General features: G+C 37.1%; 1 protein-coding gene across 1 annotated transcript in view; it reads left to right on the plus strand.

The window, feature by feature from the left end:
- The window catches only part of LOC100024932 (plasma membrane ascorbate-dependent reductase CYBRD1), a 40,015-nt gene that overhangs the window by 15,044 nt on the left and 4,325 nt on the right, over window positions 1-20,646 (plus strand). The window contains exons 2-3 of the mRNA XM_001375990.4: window positions 7,577-7,785; window positions 20,395-20,549. Of these exons, the coding sequence (XP_001376027.1) occupies window positions 7,577-7,785; window positions 20,395-20,549 (364 nt within the window). The remainder of the gene's footprint in view (window positions 1-7,576; window positions 7,786-20,394; window positions 20,550-20,646) is intronic.

The following is a 20,646-nucleotide window of genomic DNA, read 5'->3' on the forward strand; positions in this document are numbered from 1 at the left end:
TCAAGACAGCCAGAAAATTTTGCTGTATTTGAAACAGAACAGAGAGCTGGTACTTGGGTGTGAATAAAAGGACAGAATGTTGCTGCCTCTGTGTATGTGTGTGTATGTGTGTGTGTGTGTGTGTGAGAGAGAGAGAGAGAGAGAGAGAGAGAGAGAAAGAGAGACAGACAGACAGAGAGAGAGAGAGTCATTTCACTTGCCTGGGCTCAATTTTTTCAATTGTAAATTAAGGAATTGAATCAGAGGACTTTTGAGGTTCCTTGTAGCTATAAACCTCTGATCCAATAGACAATAACACCTTGGAAGGGTGAGGATTATTTAATTTTTGTCTTTGTAGCTCCAGTTCCTCTACAGGATCTGGATCATAGTGGGTGTTTAATGAATATTGTGGGATTGATTGATTCTATGATTCTACTTCACTTAAACTAAGAGAAAACTCCTGGGGTGAAACATGTATCTTAGGTCCAAACTAAAAATTGAAATTAAAAGGATAATGAACTATAGAGCTAGAACACAATAAAGTAAAATCTTGGCCAGCAAAAAACGAGGCCACCATGTGAAGTCAGAGAGTGGGTTTTGGGTAGAGAGGGCTAAGCAGGACTTGGAAAAAAAAGGTATAGGGGAAAAAGTTTTGCCTTAACAAAATGAACCATCTATGAAAGATTTTTACTGATTCCATGAGGTTGAAGGTGATCTCTAGCATTAAGAAATTATATCTTTCTAAGCTTGAACTTCAGTCCTTTTTGAAATGTTAGACAATATTCTGACCCCAAATATCTGCACTTTCTTGCTAGGTGCCTTAAAGTCCTATGATTACAATTATGTGTTCTGTTGAGTTAAATCATGGCTCTTCCGTAAGTTTAAAGTCCCTTTTAAAATGGAAAATATTCCCTGGAAGGCATAAAACATTAACTCTTTCATGCCTATTGATACCTTATCTGGGATTAATTAACTAGAATTTCTAGCTGACCTTTTATTTTTTTTTTAATAAGAGCCTGGAGGGATATAAAGTGGCAAGATAGGTAGGAACTGATCACATACTCATTTGAGAATGTATAGCTTGGTGGGAAGATAGATAGATGATCCAGCAAAAGACAACTAGAAAAGGAGAGCAGTCAAAAGGAGAAAAATAGTCAAACCAGGAGAGCCAGTTCTGAAACTGAGAATATTTTAGCATTTTGATTGTGATTAAGCCTGTAAACATAGATTCTAAAGGACTTCTGTGATTTTTAAGTTCCTGTTGGAAGAGACCTTCATTTTCCATAATTCATCTGTGCAACTAGAGAATACCAGTATTGTGCTGAATGGGTAGAGGAGTGAGATACAATACATACAATTCCTTGAGAAACCAGCATGTGGGACTTGGCTCTTATTGATACTTCATCAATTTGATGACTGAATTTTGATTTAGTAGAGAAAATGCTTTATACCTTCTAGGGATTTATTTCTCCATAAAGCAATGATATTAAAAAAACTAATCATTTTAATGATTCATTATTAAGATAATTCATTAAATGGCCTATAAAGATATATTTAGTTTGGAGAGAAGAATGCTAAACAGTGAAATAGAAAGACTTATCTAAGGTTTTCCTGTGTCCTCTGAGGAAGAACAATTAATCAATGTTTATAGATGTGCATTGTATGCAGAATACCCTACCAAAGAGCAGAGACAGCTAGGAATTCTAATCACCAAGAAAAAATTATCTGGCAATGAGAAAAAGGAGATGGAATGTATAGGAGCAGAGAGCCAAATTAAATTCAGTGAGCATTTATTAAGTACCTACTCTGTGTTGGACACTGTACTAAGTACTGGAGTTGCAAAGACAAAAATTAAAGAAGTCCCTGCTTTTGAGGAGTTTATATTTTTTCAAGAGGAAATAACATGTACGTAGGATAGGAATAGGAATTGGATAGCACAGTAATGGCAAACCTATTGCATAAGTGCCAAAGATAGCAGAGTGCTCTCTGCAAAGGCAAAGTCATAGAGGCCAATAATGAAATGACACACATAGGGAAAAGCAAGCAAGTATATCTGTCTGACTGGAACAAGAATGTGTGGAGAATAATGCTCAATAAACCTGGAGGAGAAGGTTATACCCAGATTGTGAGGTACCAAACAGAGAAGCTTTGTAGTTTAACTTCAAAGCAGTAGGGAGCCCCTGAGGCTTCTTGATAGGGGAATGACTTGAGTAGATATTAACTTCATGGATATGGGTTAGGCAGCTCAGTGGAGAATGGATTGGAGTGGAGAAAAATTAGAAACAGAGAGACCAGTTGGAAGGCTATTACAGTAGTGATAACAAGAGATGATAAGAATATAAACTTGGATAACAGTGTGAGGGAAAATGAAAGGGTTGAATGGGAAATATGCTATGGAAGCAGATTCAATAAGAGTAGGCTAGTGATTGAATATGGAGAATGAGTTCCTCAGCCCAGCAACATGACTTGGGCTACAGAGGACAATAGGGTTCATACGGATCCAATTGGGCCCAGAGAGGCGGATGGACAACCACCTAATGTGTTTAGTCTTGAGCCCCTATGGCACAACCTCTGATTCCCTTGATCTTTGGTCCCCTCAACCAGTGGAAAAGTAGTAGAAATAGAAGTAGCATTTGGAAGGAGTCGGGGAGAGCCACGAGAGTGGGACCCTGGGGTGACAACCTGGGTCAGGGCAAAGGGGCAGTCAGTTGTACTGTGTAGGCAGAAATTTGCCTCCACTCTGTATCAATGACCTAGGATTTTTCCCTACTTACCAGTTTGCTAAGCAATAATAAGTTCAAATTCCAACAAAGAAGAGACGGAGAGGGAAGCATTCCAAGGAATGACCTCTAAACACAAAGAGATAAGAAAGCATAGACCATGTTCAGAGAAATAGTCCAGTTTGTCAAACACAGAGTAAGATGGAGTAGTATGAAAAAGGGTGGAGAGTTAGGTTGGCATTCAATGGAGTGGACCTTCAATACCAAACTAAAGCATTTGTATTTTATTCTGTAGGCAGTGATAAACCACTAAAGGTTTTTGGCTAAGGGATTGATGTGACCAAAGATATGTATTTGGAATATTAATCTGGCAAGAAGTTGCAAAATAGATTGGAGGTAGATGAATGAGGCAACTCTTTTTTGTAAGAAGTCATGTGAGAATTAACAGGGACTTGAATTATGATGGCAATAGTAGAAATGGAAATATATGTGGAGGTATACAAATAGGAATTTGTAAATAATTGGGTATAAGAGAGAAAGAGTTAAAAAAGACTAAAGTTTCTAGCATGGATGCCTATCAGTGTCATTAGCAGAACTCAGAAAGTCAGACAGAGATTAGGGAGGTAAGAGTTGGGGATATAGCCATTCCCAATTGATAAATGGTAAAAAGATTTAAACAGACTATTTTTGGATGAAGAAATCAAAGCTATATGTAGTCATATAAAAATGGCTCTAAATTATTATTGATTAGAGAAATAGTAAGTCAAAACAATTCTGAGATATCACACCTATCAAATTGGCAAAAATTTAAAAAGGGCAAAATGATAAATGTGGCAGGGAATGTGGAAAAAACTAATTCACTGTGGGTGGAACTGTGACTTAATCCAACCATTTTGGAGAGCAATCTGGTATTATTCCCAAAGAGTTATAAAATTGGGTATACCTTTTGACCCAGTAATATCACTACTAGGTTTATTTCCTAAGGTGATCAGGGAAAAAGGAAAAGAACCTATATGTTCTAAAATATTTATAGCAGCTGTCTTTGTGGTAGCAAAGAATTAGAAATCAAGGAGATGTCTATCAATTGGGTAATGACTGAACAAGTTGGGCCATATGATTGTGATGGAATACTATTTTGCCATAAAAAAAATGATGAGCAGCTTAATTTAAAAAAAAATGGAAAGGTCTACATGAAATTACGAAAAATGAAGTGAGTAGACCCAAGAGAACATTGTATACAGCTACAGAATTAATGTTTAAAGAATAACTTGTGAATGTCCAACTCCAGAGAAAGAACTGAAACAGAGAACCATGAAAGACATATTTACATGGGCTTGTTTGTTTTGTTTTGTTTTCAAAAAATGCCTTCTCCAGTACTGGGAGGGCAAGGAGGGAGGGAGATACATGGGAATTTTAATGTCACTAACAAATGCATTAATAAAAAAAAAAAGTTAGGAATCTATGTGTGAGAGAGAGATGGCGATAGAGAGAGAGAAGTAAAGGACTGAAGGCAGAACCTTAGTGAATGCTTATATTAAGAGAGAGGGTGAAGGAAGAGGAGTCACTGAGGGAATGAAGAAAGAGTAGTCATAAATGTTTGATGGAAACTAGGACAATGTAGTAGTGTGACAGAAGCCAAGGGAGAAGAGAATATTGGGAGTAGTAATAATATACTCAATAGTGTCAATAGTGTCAAAACTCGCAGGGAAGCCAATCAAAAAAGGATAAGAACTGAGAAAAAGCCATTGGCTTTTGCAATTAGGAGGTCATTGTTAACCTTCATCTTGAAGAAGGGAGTTGCAGTTGAAATGATGAACCATAAGTAGTGAAATAGCTCACCCAAGAGAAAGCCATGATCAGGATAACTTGAATCAGTTTATCCAATCACAGGAAACTTGCAGGTCTTGGTAGCAGGGCAGCCTTGCAGGCTCAGGCCCTGAGAAGCTTAACTCTGAGAAGGTTGTCTTGGTAATTGATTCAGAAATGTGCTTTTTCTTCTTTTTTTCTTCTCTATGGCATTAGCTGTTCTCAATTTCTAAAAAAAAAAAATCTACTAAATTTGGATAATTTAAATTTTCCCTAAAAATTATCCCACATTCCCAAATCTATTATTTCTGTGATTTGAGAAAAATCTTGTACAAAGCTCTATAGGCTGTGGGTAGCCTCTACTGGGTAAGAATGGAAGGAAAAGGAACAGGCACCTGATGTCAATCTCTATGAAACTGATTACTGATTATTAATGAATAGTTATTACTCATATCATTAACCATGATAGCCAAGTTTTTAAGGCTTAGACTTGGAGTAATATCATATGGGCCTCATGATCATGAATACATCTTATTGAGCCAGCAAAGTAAACATGACACTTGACGGAGATAAGGAAGATGAATAAAGAATGATTCAACGTTGGCATAAAATATCTTTTCCTTATCACAGTCTTATCTCAAAATCTCTATATAGCTCCACATAAATGCATTCTATATAGTATGGAATACTCATTGGAGGGGGTCATTCTGGAGAATTAAAGAAGTCACTATTAAATATTTCTCAGAACAGGAACAGATCACGGAATCATGGATTAAATGACCTTTAAGTCACCTTTACAACTATGATTCCAACACACCACTGCTCATTTGTTCCTTTCACTTCAGATTGGAGAAAATGACTATCATATTTCCTGGTAGCTATCCTGGAATGAAAAGTTACAAAACTGGCATCCTCTGTTTACACACTTTTTTAGATGGAGAAAAAGGAGATTGACTTTCAGTTTGAGGTTTGAGGTTTTTTGTTTTGGCCCGGACCCATGATTTCATCATGGTGGGAAAATTCTTGTGGTGGAAATTCCTGATCAACAACTATGACTTAGTGTTTTAGAGACATCCTAAGAGGCTCTGAAAGCTTACATGACTTACTCACAGTTATACATCTAATATCAGGTGAGATACGAGTCTAGTTCTCTATCTTTAGTCCCTCCAAATAAAATCTCTGATACTATTAGTTTAAATCCTGACTGACTGAGAAAAAATCCTAGAAAGAATCTCTTTACCTACCTCCAGCTCCTTTTTTATTTTTATTTTTTTCTTTGGCCTATGATTTCATTGGTAGGAAACTTAGGTGGAGAAACTCCCTTCCCTAGCTGTCAAATAGAGAGCTCTGTAATGGAGACCATTTGGAGATGGCTTAGAGCAGCAGGTAGTGCTCTAAGCCTTAGAAACTCCTGATACCTTTCAGAAAAATTAATGTATTGATGACTTCACAGGGTTTTTAACTAACAAAATATTTCCTAAACCAACAGTTCTCAAAGGATGGTCTGTGAACTCTTGGTAATTCCTAAGACCCTTTCAGGAAGTCAGCAAAGTAAAAACTATTTTTGTAATAATACTGACGTTATTTATCTATTAAAATATGCTTCCCTTTTCCAAAAACAAATCTGAGGCCAGATTTTTTAATATACTTCAATAAAAACAACATATTGCAACAGATTGAATGCAGAGGCAGATAGGATAATCCAGCTGTCTTCTATTAATCCCCACATTCAAGAGATTTGCAAAAATATGTAAAACAATGCCACTCTTCTTTTTTATATTTTTTTGTTTTGGAAAGTGTAGTTTTTCATAAAATGTTATTTATGTTAACATAATAGGCTTATTGTTTTAAATAAATATATGTTTTAAATAATCCGTTTTAATAAAATAATAAATATTAAAAGTTATAACTTACACAAACAAAAGTTCTTTGAGGTTCTCAATAATTTTTAAGACTACAAAGTGATTCTGAAACCAAAAAGTTTAAGAAGTGATGAAAATTTGAGCTATTTTAGTTTAAATACATATGAGCACACTTCCCCTTTTCAAGGAGACCAAAGAGCTTTGTGTAAATAGCTAAATCCTCTAACTTGGCCATGCATCAAGTTAATCAAGTAAGCATTAAAAAAAGAAAAAACAACAACAACCTTTATCTTGCATCTTAGAATTGATAGCATGTATTAATTCCAAGGCAGAAAAGTGATAAGGATTAGGCTAAGGGGATTAAGTGACTTGCCCAGGGTCATAGAGCTAGGAAATGTCTGAAACCAGATATGAACCCAGAACCTCCCATCACTGCACTTGGTTCTCATTCCACTGAGCCACTACCAGCAAGCATTTTCAAAGTGCCCATGACTTGCCAGGCATATGGTATTTATGCAGTTGTTGAGAATTAAGAAGAAAAGGGAAATGAAGACAGCAGCTGTTGGCATCTTCCACTTTCTCTGTATTTCATTTTTGCTGGAATAGTCACCTACAACTTGCACATTACTTCAGGACTTGAATACTTATGTATATGTAGTACCCACATTTTTCTACATATATAAAATTGGCAAATTTTTTGCTTGTTTTTTGAAATAAAATATTTTGTATTTATGCTTAAATTAATGTAATTTGACCTCAGAGAGAATTACTATTTCTTCCATTCATTGCTAATAGCCTAGAGATTGCCAGGAGCAATTAAGTGGACAACTAAGGACAGGTACTGGACCCATGATTGCCTTGTTAGAGGGAGCTCCAAGATAAGGAAATTCCCTTCATCAATAGAAAAGCGCACCTTCTCTGCAAAATTTGTAGTCTTAGAGAGCTGCCTAGAACACTGAGGGCTGAAGGGGGTTGTCCAGGGTCTGTGCAAAGTATGACTCAAAGGCAGGATGTGAGTTCAAGTCCTTCTGGACCACTCTATTTACTGCCTAAAGCTGCCTCAAAATTCTCTTCCAAGAAACCTGACTTTTCCAAGATAGCTTTGGAATAGCACTTGTTGAACTATGTAGGACTATTTGAGATTACTGTTGATAAATCATTAACTTTCCATTCACTATTTTAAAAATGTTGTTTTCCTTCTCCCCCCAGCAATTATCGTCTACAGACTACCCTGGACCTGGAAATGCAGCAAACTCCTGATGAAATTCATCCATGCTGGGCTAAATACCATTGCTCTGATCCTTGCAATTATCTCGCTCGTTGCCGTTTTTGACTTCCATAACACCAAGAACATTCCTAATATGTACAGTCTGCACAGCTGGATTGGACTGATTGCTGTCATATTTTACACCTCACAGGTCAGAATCATAAAAATATTTACAAACAAGATCTAAAAAGGCCAAATGGGTGATCCAGATAATATAAAATTTGTTGTTATACTTTCAGAATTTTTTGGCAATTATAATTCTTTTCTAATTCTTTTTATTATGTTTGTTTCCATTGTGTGTTTCCCTCTAAAGCAGCCTGAAAAGCTGTAGGACTATGAGATTTAGAATTTGCTTGTGTGTATGTGTGCACTTGTGTGTCTCCTCAAGGTACATGTTGTCTTCTCATTAAATCTAATTTTGGTTAAATGATAAGCTTCGGGGTGGTTAGGTTGCTCAGTGGATAGACAGTCCTTAAAAGATAGGAGGTCCTGGGTTCAAATTTGGTCTTGGACACTTCCTAGCTATGTGGCTCTGGGCAAGTCACTTAACCCCAATTGCCTAACCCTTACCTCTTTTTTGTCTTGGAATCAATATTTAGTATTAAATTAAATGTCTAAAAAATGATAAGACTCAAATGGAGCAGTAGTTATTCCTCCAGTGATGTGGTTCACAACCCAATCCATTCATTCTCACTTCTTCTGCACTTTTGCCCATATCTTCCCATAAGATTGTCCTGGATTCTAGGAGCCTTCCTAGCTCTCTCATGATATCACAAGGATTAAATGGTACCAGCCTGATATTCTTGAAGATTTTAGCATATGTCTTTTTATCCCGATCTGAGGTCCAGGACCATGTCATTCTTCATTCATTCATTTAGCAGATACGTATTGAATACCAATGATATGCTAGACATTGTGCTAGGTAGTGAGGATTCAAAGCACCAAAAGGTCCCTGCCCTCAAGAAGCAAGGAGAAATAATGTGAATGACAGGTTCCTAAACTTTCTTGATTTATATAACCCTTAATGATTCAATAATTTTTATAGCATTCTGGAGCCAAAAAGAATACCTCACAGTTCGGTTTATTAAATAGTAAAATTTGTACAGCATCCCAGCACACTGTGGGAGAGTGTGGGGAAAGTACAAGTACAAATTGATATAGCTGGGGAAGTCCCTAAAAACTAGATCACAAAGTCCTCCTGTAAGAGGTGGCATTTTGAACTGAGCTTTAAAGATTCTAAGAGGTGGAAGAGAGGAGGAAAAACATTCAGGCATGAAGGATAGTTTATACAAAGTCAGGAAGGCAAAAGGTGGAATGTCCTTTACAGGGGACAGCAAAAGAGACTTGTTTCAGTGTGGGGTGAATAAAAGGGAGCAAGGTGCATTTAGTCTGGCAAGGTTGGCGTCATCCATATTCTGAAGGGCTTTCAATGCCCAGCAGAATTGTTTGTACTTTATCATAGTGGCAATAGGGAACCACTAATTCTTTTTTAAAATTTGATAATATTATTTATCTCAATAGTTAATTAGTTAATTAATCATCTTAAAAGTTAAAGAGCTCAACATATCTAAAGATGGATTCTTAGGATTTGGATCCGGAAGACAATTTGGAGATTGCTTATTTCCAATTCCATCATTTTAACCAGGAGAAAACTACACATTGCCATTTAGCTCCCTCATGCTATTGTAGAGTCCTACTTTCCTTTAGCCACTTATTCTTCTTGATGGGGAGAGTGGCACAGTTATTCCTCAACTGAGTTTTGGAAACTTTGTGGAGGCAGGATTAGAGAGGAGGGAAATTTGTGGCAAGGAAATTATTGAAAAAATCCAGGTGAGAGATGATAAAGGCTTGAATTAAGGTGGTGTCCAGGAGAGAAGACAGATGGGACATGAAGTAAGATGGTGGTGTCAGACTCAAAGAAACCATGATGAAGAGTCTTTCCCAACTGTATACTGACTCAGAAAACCACATATTAACATTATCTTTGTGGTATTGTATTTTTATTTATTTTGTTAAATATTTCCCATGACATTTTGATCTCATTCAGATTGCACTGAGGAACATAGTAGCCTGAGTGTTTTGGGTGGCAGACTATGTGTTTGCTATTGCTGTTGCCAGAGTAGGGAGTCAATGATCTTGTGATTATAGAGAAATCCCTTGTAATTATAACATAGGAGGGACTCATAAGGAAAACCTAAATGTCTCACCCAACCCTTTCATTGCTAAATCTTGGATTTCAAAAAGGATGAATACATCATAACAGCTTGCACTTATATAATGCTTTGAGTGAAGAGTTTTATATGTGTTAGGTCATTTGATCCTCAAAGCAACCCTAAGAGCTAGGTACTATTATTATCCCCATTCCATAGATGAGCAAACTGAAGCTGAGAAAAATCACATGACTTGCCCAGGGCTACACAGCTAGCTAGTGGCCAAGTCAGGATTTGAATCCAGGTCTTTATGACTCCAGGCTCAGGATTCTAACCTTTGGGCCACATAACTTTCTGGATGTCCTTGTCCTTTAGCAGGATTTGGAAGACTCAATAGCAAAATCCAGAACACTATCTTGTTTTCTCTTTACCTCCTGATGGTATAGAGCACCCTACTCAGAATTATAGAAAACCTCAGTTAATTGGGAATGCCTGGGTTATTAAGAGTTTGAGTTAACAAAAGGCTAAAGAGAAAATGTTGTTTATTTCATCCCTTTTCAATGAAAAAAATTCATAAAATATAATAATGTATTTCACTAACTTCTGAATATGCTCTAACCTTCGTTATTTATCTGAAGGCCTTACTTGTTCAAAGGGGTACAGTGTGATAAAGAAAGTACGAGGGCCTGTAGGATATCAGTACATCATTGATCATCACCTTCACTCACATCATAGTGCTTCACTGTTCACACTCACATTTGTAGCTTACAAAACACAATAAAAATGTGAGTTATTATTATCTGCCAACAACCCTGTGAAAAAGTAATAAAATATTATTATTCAATTTTTACAGAAGAAGAAGCTGAAACAGAGAGGGTAAATGATTTGCTGAAGGTAACATAGCTAATAAGCATCACAGCCAGTTCTTAAACCTGTCATTGGATTCCAAATCTGACACTCTTTTTAATGCTTTGTACTCTAGCATAAAACAAAACAGAAAAAATGACATCCCTACCAATCACGATGCTTTCTTGTCATTTGCCTCTTTAATTTAGGAGATGAAATTCCAGTTATTTGGGGGTTCAGACTAGCTGTTTTCATTATATAATTAAAATCAGTTCTTCCTGGGGAATTTCCAGTCTAGAGAAGAGGGAAGGAAACTATTTGGCATTCGGGAAAAGCTTCCAAGTACAACTGAAAAATAAAAACCTCAAAAGATGAGTCAGGGCACAACAATGCAACAAAGTGGAGGCCTCGGGTTAGCATTAGAATTTATTCTCTTTGCAAATAGGAATTGTTTTGTTTACTGTGTTTATAACCCCAGCACCTAGTACAGTACCATGTACATAGAAGAAACTTACTAAAAACACTTCCTGATTGAATGACTGGTTGAAGCTCAGAGAGAGAGATTATCTAAGAGTAAAAAAGGATCAATAATTTCAGAAGCTATAGGGAGGTCAAGGAAGATCAAGACAGAAATAAAGTAATCAATTTGGCAATTAAGAGGATTGGCAATATCTGAGAGAAGAGAATTAACAGAATGATGAAGCCTGATTGGAAGAGGCTGAGGAGTGAGAGGGTAGTGAGGAAGTGTAAGAAACATCTTTGTCAAGAAGCTAAACAGTAAAGGAACGAGAATAAGAGGAAAGTTTAGCAATGAAGGGGAAGAAAAGAAAGCAGTTTTCCCCACGACTGGAGAGAGATGAGCATGTTTGTAGGGAGAGAGAAAAGTTCCAGGGGAAAAGGGGAAATAAAAGATGCATGAGAGAAGGAAGCTGGTCCTGGAAGAGGTAGGAAGAAATGGGATCAAATACCTGAGTGACTGACAAAGTCAGCTTTCCTCTCTCAGCCCTCACTTCCTCATCTGTTAAATAAGGTGGGTGGACTAGATGTTCTCTGAGTTCCCTTCCATCTCTAAATCCTTGGATCCTCCATCATCACTGCATGAACATGCCAATTATCTTTTTCTACACTGTATAGTATTTCCATGTCTGCTACTAAATTCTTGTTGCTTTAAGACTTCCAGAAAGAATGTCAGTGGGGGAGAACTATAGCCAGAACTGAAACTCCTCAGGACTCCTAAGCAGCTCTCATGTGACCTTGCATTGGCAGTTCTGAGCAGAATAGCTAAAATGAACAAGATTTCCTCTGAATCAGACCTTTATCATTACATATAGGAAGCCTTTCTTAGCAGGGCTCCCCTTCCACTTATCTTTGCTAAGCACTAATTCCTATTAAGCTGATATTTACATTTTAGATGTGTCTAGGAGTCTCTCCCCTCTCTGGTCCCACTCCCCCTTCATCTCTGAGGAGGTGCACATGCATGCGTGAGCACACACACTCATACATTTCATCTACTATTTATTCAGTCTGAAACTAGGCATACAAAGCACATGCCAAGAAAGATGGGTGGTTTCCAGCTACATTCTTTTGTTCCCTGAAACCTATTTTTAGAAATGATAAACTGCCAGAGGTGACATAAGGGTATGATCCAATTCTATTGAAAGAAGGAAGAAATCAACTGAAATAATTCTTTCTTTCCTAAAGGTGGGGGGGAAACCCCAAACCTTTTTAGCTTTGGGTCACCAACACTCACCCACCTCCCAACCCCCTCCATGAACAGGCACGCTTTTGACAACCTAGTTATGCTCCAACCTTGGACTTAACCTGACTTTAAAAATGTGTAAATTGTCTGTTTTTTTGGTCACATTAGCATATCTGGCATCAGAAGCTTTCTGTGTTCATGTACAACCATTGATTTTTCTTTTTTGGGCTTTAAACTAAAAGCAGAACTGAGGTTTTGCTTGTTGAGAATGGATTGGTTCATTTTTTTAAACCCTTACCTTCCGTTTTAGTATCAATTCTAAAACAGAACACTGGTAAGGGTTAGGCAATGGAATTTAAAGGTCATACAGCTAGAAAGTATCTGAGGTCAGATTGAACCCAGGTCTCCCAACTCCAGGCCTAGTGCTCTATCCACTGGGCCATCTAGCTGCCCCAGATCAGTTCACTTGGAAGTGGTTGTGCCCAGGGTTCCCATTTTCCATAGAGCAGAAGAAATGGCTCTTGTTAAAAGCTAGATGCTTCTACCAGGGTGGCTGCTAACTGCCAATTGGCAATCTAAGACTTCTTCTAATCAGAACTGAGTTTATATTTCAGTTTCAAAAGAATAATTGTTTGTGTAATGCATTTATCTAAGTATCTGAGGTTAATCTACATTCCCTTGCCTGTCATCAAACTCAAGGGACATCTCTCACAAAGAGTGAAGATGAAAAAGAGATTTTACAATCATGTCATCTCTTTCTAGCACTTTTAGTAGTTGTCTCTCTGGGTTCTACGTGCAGAATTAGAACAGGTCTGCCTAGCTAAAACTATTATGTTTAACGGAGGGGGGAGGAGGAAAAGAAAATGATCTTTGTTTCTAATGAGTAATGTTTGAAAATGACCAAATAAAATAAAAGGAAAAAAAACTATTATGTTTAGTAATGGGATGGAGTTTTAGTTTCTTCATTTTAGACCCATAGTTGAAAGACTGGCTTTCTCATGAATGCTAAAGCATGGATAGGGGAGAAGAAACATGTTGTTCTCTCTCCCTCCTGTGGGATTTAATGGTTAGATCAGTGCTGAGGAGGAAGGGGGAAATTTTTGGTTTTATTCTTTCTTGTTTTATATCCATACATATACTTTTTAAAAGCATACTAAATCTTTTCTTCTGTAGTTTTAATTGTGACAGTGAAAACTGATATCAATTGGACCCAGATAAAATTCTTGGTACCTATGACTGTCCAACAAAGACCTGCATCTAGGCAGATGAGGTATTATCCTCTGATGGATTTTGTTTTGTTTTGTTTCCTTCTTACATTCTAGACGAGGAAATTCCATTGCCATGTTCCTCCGTGATATGAGGAAAGCATTTCCCCTCCTTTTGTGTATAAAATCTTAGTCATCTATTTGATTGAAAATATCTAAATCACCTATAAATGGCATTTAATATCTTTTATCTCATCTTCTTGAAAAAACAAACAATAACCCATTATAGAGGCAGAAAACAGTTTAGAGGCATCAGGTCAGATCTTCTCCAGATGAGCATAATTTCTAAATTTGAGCTAAGAGAATAAACTGAGAAAGTCCTTAGAGGTAAGCTATGCAAATTATTAAAAGGTTAAAAAATCTGAAAAAAAATAATAAAGGTTGTTGGCCTAGTGAGGAAAAAACCTAAAGATGATTTTCTTTCTTTTTAAAATTTTTATTTTTACTATCATGCAAAACATACTTCCATATTAATTATTGTTGTAAGAGCCTACTCATATATAACCAAAACCCCAAAATAAAATTATAAATACACTGATGTGAAAGATAGCATGCTTTGGTCCACATCTATCCAACTCCAACAGTTCTACCTCTGGAGGTGGACAGCATTCCCTGTCAGAAGCCTTTCAGGATTGTCCCAGTTAATAATAATGATTTTCAAGTAAATGAAGCATAAATTCTCAACCAAAACACTCAGCAAAACTTGACTAAAAGAGCAACAAGCCCAGCAAGATGTTTCCTTAGATTTGCTAATAATGACTTTTGTCTTGGTATCTAAAATTATGTCAACTTCTAGTAATAACTTACCAGCCACTCTTACAGAAAATTGACGGTTTTACATAAAACCCCATCAATTAAAGTAAGATAGATTTTGAAAATAAACTTATATCCTTATATTTTTCTTAAATTCTTATAATCATATCATATTGATAATGTCTTTTTAATGAAGTGAAGAAGTACCCTCATCCTTTATCTGAACTAAACACTTGGAACTGGCCATTAAAATGGAGAGCAAAAGTAGATCTAAGAGTCGAGATGGCCAGAAAGAAGCCAATTGGACAGACCTAGGCTCTCTGGTTCCCTCAAGGAAATCTATATGGTTCCCAAGACTCTTCCAGAGAATAATTTAACCCCAGAAAAGGAAGAATCATGGAACCACAGAAATTGTAGTGACTAGAAAGTGATGGTGAAGCAATGGTAGAGTGGCTTGTCAATGCTAAGTTCTTGAATTCAGAGAAATTTGGGTAACACCAAGTACCTAGACCAAGCTTCTTTGAGGGGAGAAGTTTCAGAACACCATGCTGAGGGGTAGGAAGAGATAGTATTGTAGTGTGTTTGAATAAACCTGAACTTAGCCTTTCACTAGTTCTGAGATTTATGTGAACTAAACAGGTTTATATAACTCAATAAAGCATGCAGATTTTGTTTCCCTAATTGCACCAAGTGTTCTCTTCTCCTTCTCCTTCTTTCCTTCCTTCCTTCCTTCCTTCCTTCCTTCCTTCCTTCCTTCCTTCCTTCCTTCCCCTTCCTTCCCCTTCCTTCCCCTTCCTTCCCCTTCCTTCCCCTTCCTTCCCCTTCCTTCCCCTTCCTTCCCCTTCCTTCCTTCCCCTTCCTTCCCCTTCCTTCCTTCCCCTTCCTTCCCCTTCCTTCCCCTTCCTTCCTTCCCCTTCCTTCCTTCCCCTTCCTTCCTTCCCCTTCCTTCCTTCCCCTTCCTTCCTTCCCCTTCCTTCCTTCCCCTTCCTTCCTTCCCCTTCCTTCCCCTTCCTTCCCCTTCCTTCCCCTTCCTTCCCCTTCCTTCCCCTTCCTTCCCCTTCCTTCCCCTTCCTTCCCCTTCCTTCCCCTTCCTTCCCCTTCCTTCCCCTTCCTTCCCCTTCCTTCCCCTTCCTTCCCCTTCTTTCCTCTTCTTTCCTCTTCTTTTTTTTTTTGAGAAATGAGAAGGATGCTTAACTTTCTGGAGAAAGTGGAGTTCACCAAAGAAGAAAGAGAAATTGGCTTGAAACTTTATAATCTTCAGTGTCAGCTAAAGAGTTTTTCATTTCCTTTTGGATAAAATCAAGCCTACATCTGTATTTGATATATTGTTACCCTAAATGGTTTCATGGAAGCTTAAGGCCTTTTAACATATATATTAAATACAACATGTACACACAAACACAAATTGAAGTTTTGGATGAGAGAAGTCTTTTATACTACTGAGAGTAGAAGTTCTGGGATGTGTGTATGTGTGTGTTTTTGTTTGTTTATTCATAAGGCAATCTGGATTGTGGAAAACCAGCCCATTTCTGATGTTCTATGGCTACAAACTGGAGAGATTTAAAGGAACACCCTTAAACTTGGTGCTTGTAAACCCAGAACTATCGGATTGTAAGTGTGGTCCCCCTGTTACTCTTCATTTCTCAAATATTGAAAAGATCAATATTTAGAAAATTCTAAATTCACTTTTCCTTTTTTTGACAAGGGAGAATTAAATCATGATTTCAATAGATTAAGGAGAATTCATGATGTATGAAGTTAGGAGATTTTTTAAAAATCAAGATCCATAGATCCTAGGAAGTGGGAGGGGGTAGATAAGAAGGCATTAGTAAAAAAATTTTGTGTAAGACTTTAACATTTATCCTTATTAAAGTTCTTCTTATTCTATTCAGTATTCCAGCCTGCTCAGGATTAAGAAATAAAGGAGGCAAAAAGGCTAAACAGAAAACTAACACCTATATATCATAAATATACTTATATACCTGCTCATTGCTTCCCTAGATAAAAGTGTAATCTCCTCAAGGGCAAGAACAGCTCCATTTTTGTCTTTGTGTCCCCAGTGCTTGAAGGGATTCCTGACAAATAGAAGGCATTTTAATAAATGCTTATTGACTAATTATTACTATTATTGTGATTTCTTCTCTCTGTAACACCTTGTATATATTTCTTTGTACTCTTCATATTTATTTTTGTAATGCTTTGTAATGCTACCAAGAAAGTTTGCTGTGAATAATTCCATTACATCAATTTACTTAAAAAAAAACAAAAAAACCTTACCTTCTGTCTTAGAATCAATACTGGGTATTCGTTCCAAGTCAGAAGAGTGGTAAGGGTTAGGCAAGGAGGGTTAAGTGACTTGCCTAGGGTCACAGAGCTGGGAAGTGCTTGAGGTCAGATTTGAACCTAGGACCTCCCATCTCTAGGCCTGACTCTTAATCCACTGAGCTACCCAGATGCCCCCTATTGATTTACTTTTAAACAATAAATAGCCATTTATTTATCTGTTGCACAATTTTTGAACATATAAGTTATTCTGATTTTTTTATTTTTGTAGTTAAGCTGCTACAGATGTTTTTGTATAGATCTATTTTCTCCCCTTTTAATTACATCATTCAAACTGTGCTAGTCGTGGGATTACTAGGTCAAGTATGATTAATATTATTGCATTTTACCAATTTTTTCCAAAAGATTATATCTATTCTGAGTCCCATTAACACTGAATTTGTGTGTGTGTGTGTGTGTGTGTGTGTGTGTGTGTGTGTGTGTGTTTGCCAGCTTAATGGAGATAAGGTGGTAATTTTTTTTTAAACCTCTACCTTCTGTCTTGGAACCAATTGGTTCCAAGGCAGAAGAGTGGTAAGGGCTAGGCAATGGAAGTCAAGTGACTTGCCCAGGGTCACACAGCTGGGAAATGTCTGAGGCCAGATTTGAACCCAGGACCTCCTGTCTCTGGACCTGGTTCTCAATCCACCGAGCCACCCAGCTGCCCCCCAAGGTGGTAATTTTAAAAGTCACAGTTACATAGTGCTTTAAGTTTTATAAAATGCTTTCCTTAAAGCATTCCTATGATGTATATAGTGGAAATATTATCCTTATCTTAAAAAAAAGAAACAGAATCAAAGAGGTTAAATGACTTGCCTAAAATCACAAAGTATCAAGCATTAGAGCTGGGATAGAAACCCAGGTTTCTCCTGGCTTGTGCACTACAAGCTTATTGCTACACCACACTGGTTTGTATTTCTCTAGATTATAGGAGAGTTGGATCAAATTTTAAATTAATTCTTAAGAAATTTTAGGAAACTTCTTAAGAACTTCCCAGCCATACCCTTGGCCATGTATCCTTTCTGGAACTTTGAAAGACTTTGAATCAGAAGTCTCTACATTCCGGTAAGGATTCTTGCCCATCTTTGAAGTTAATAAAAGGAAGGGTTGGAGAATTTAAATGATGAAATTACCCAGAGAGCACCGAAGACAGACTTGTTTCCCTTAGGCCTACCCCCTTTCCCAAATTGTTGTTGTTCAGTTGTTGTTTTTTTCAGTTGGATTCAAATTTTCATGTCTCCATTTGGGTTTTTCTTGGCAGAGACACTGGAGTGTTTTGCCGTTTCCTTTTCCAGCTTATTTTACAGATGAGGAAACTGAGACAAACAGGGTTAAGTGACTTGCCCATAGTCACACAGGTAGTAAGTATCTGAGGTTGGATTTGAACTCAGGAAGATGAGTTTTCCTAACTTTGAACCCAGCACTCTCCAAGGCAACATCAATACCATTTTTTCCCAGTAACATAAAAAAATTGATCATAAATGTAAATGGAAGTGTGGTAGAGAGAACCACCAATAATATCATAAAAGACTACTCTGACATTTTCAGAGGTAAACAGAATACAAGAAAAGAAGAATGGAGCCCAAAGGGGAACTGGGAGATGAAATATTAAATGAAGATTGGGCATTTATGGCAAAGCTCTCAAACCATCGATTCCCATTTGCAGATATTGTGCTCCTCTCTGTTTTGTTGTTTATTCCTTTTTTGTTCCTTTTTATTGTTATACATTCTCTTTTACTTGTCTCTTGTGGAAAATATTCTGCTACTTACTTGTCTGCCTTTCTCTATGGTCCCCACATCTCTTCCTTACCTGACCTTTCTCTTGTCTATTTTTTGTCTCACTCATCTTTTCTAATGCTTGTCCAATGGTGAATTATGACTTGATTCTTCAGAAATGTACTGGAGTTAAATATTTGGAAGTTGATGAGCTGATCTCCATCTTTTGACATAGAAAGCAAAAACTAGACATAAAAAACTTGCCCTTCAACTCTAAAGTAATCACTAATGGGGGAAGGTAAATTCACTGAAGGAGAACCAGGAACAATGTGAATCACTGAAGGGAAAATCCTATGAATCATTTTAAGTTTCAGATACATAGGACTTCCATTTGCAGTATGAAGTGCTAAATAAATAGGCAAGCCAGCTTATTGACAGTATTTTAATTATTTTCTCCACATTGCAGTTTTCTCCTAAGCTCGTTCTGAGAGCATTCATGTTTTTCTCCTCCTTTCTCCTTCCCCTATCCCCCATCTTTCATTTCCCATTAATCCTTTGACCCCAATCAGCAAGGATGTGGAATGGATGTTAATACTTTTCTCATCAGGCTGCCACCCTTACAGAGGTCACCCCCCAATCCTGCAAAGGTACCTGAAAACATTACTGTAAATTCAATAATTCAAGAGCCCATTGGGTTCCCTTGTATGCTTATTGGATCAGTGACACTTAAGAAAAGATCCCACAAGAAGCAGCTTTTGTATTCTTTCCTTCAGAGAGAGTAGTCATAATAATGTCAGTGTGGGAGGCATGTCCTTTACCAGACAGAGATCCCTCCAAATTAAAGCATAGAGATAATTGAATGAAGAACTCAGGGTTAGAGGGGGGAAACACATAAGCAATGCCCAAGATGCTTTGTGTAGGATAATAAAGAGGTTCCTCAGTCTTTGTTCAAACTACCTGAGCTAACCACAAGATCAAAAATTTCTAAACCTCACACAGATATTCATAGCTATGGAGACTCTCGTGGATATATATATATATATATACACAGTACCTGGGCATTGATGAATGTATATTAATCTGAGTTTATTTATTCATTGAATTAGTCATCAATTTGGATCTAGTTTATAGGGATCTGAATGGAACTGGAAGATCTGGGGGGTTTAAGAGCCATTTAATTAAGTGGATCCACTTATAGGGATTTGATTATGATATGATAAGGAAAAGATATGGTACATAAGCTTACAAGAGAATGAAAGGAATGGACCATGACATAGACAGATTTCATTGTCTCTATCTAAAGAATAATCCTTTGTTACCTTTTGCAGCAATTACTTAAATACCAAAGGAACAGATGAAATTTTCCCATAGACCTCATCTCTTCCTCATCTGATGACAATGTTTTCTTTGCATGAAAGCAGCCTTTCTTGGCTAAGCTGGAAAGAGTGAATATGCTGTTGTGGGGTATTTGGTTTTTTGTTTGTTTGTTTGTTTGTTTTTTTAACATTATTTTATTTGGTCATTTCCAAACATTATTCATTGGAAACAAAAATCATTTTCTTTTCCTCCCCACCCCACCACCTCTCCCATAGCGGACACATGATTCCACTGGTTATCACATGTGTTCTTGACTTGAACCCATTTCCATGTTGTTGATATTTGCTCTAGAGTGTTCATTTAGAGTCTCTCCTCAGTCATATCCCCTCCACCCCTGTAGTCAAGCACTTGCTTTTCTTCGGTGTTTTTACTCTAACAGTTTATCTTCTGCTTGTGGATAGTGTTTTTTAGATCCCTGCAGATTGTTCAGGGACATTGCATTGTCCCTAATGGAGAAGTCCACTACCTTTGATTGTACCACAGTGTTGGGGTATTTGTTTTTTAGAGAAAAAAATCTCTCCTTGACTTTGAGTTAGCATTTCTAAGAAAGAGTTCTTTTTGTAGAAATAAATAATGAAATATACTTTTTGGTTAGAAATAATAAAAATTAAGTAGTTGTTTATTTTGTTTAGCTTCTCCTAGGTTTTTTAACATTTCTGCTTCCTTGTACTCCCCCGGCTCTCCGAGCATTTATTATGCCAATCCATGTTTATTCTGGTCTGCTCATCTTTGGAACAGTGATTGCAGCAGTACTTACGGGAGTGACAGAGAAATTGATTTTTACCTTGTAAGTATATGCTATGTTTCATCATTTCTCCACTTCATTCCTTCTATATTAAATATTTGCTTTCTGAAAGAGTTTAATATAGCATTGAACTTTCCCC

This window comes from Monodelphis domestica, chromosome 4, assembly GCF_027887165.1.
Source record: "Monodelphis domestica isolate mMonDom1 chromosome 4, mMonDom1.pri, whole genome shotgun sequence".
NCBI lineage: Eukaryota > Metazoa > Chordata > Mammalia > Didelphimorphia > Didelphidae > Monodelphis > Monodelphis domestica.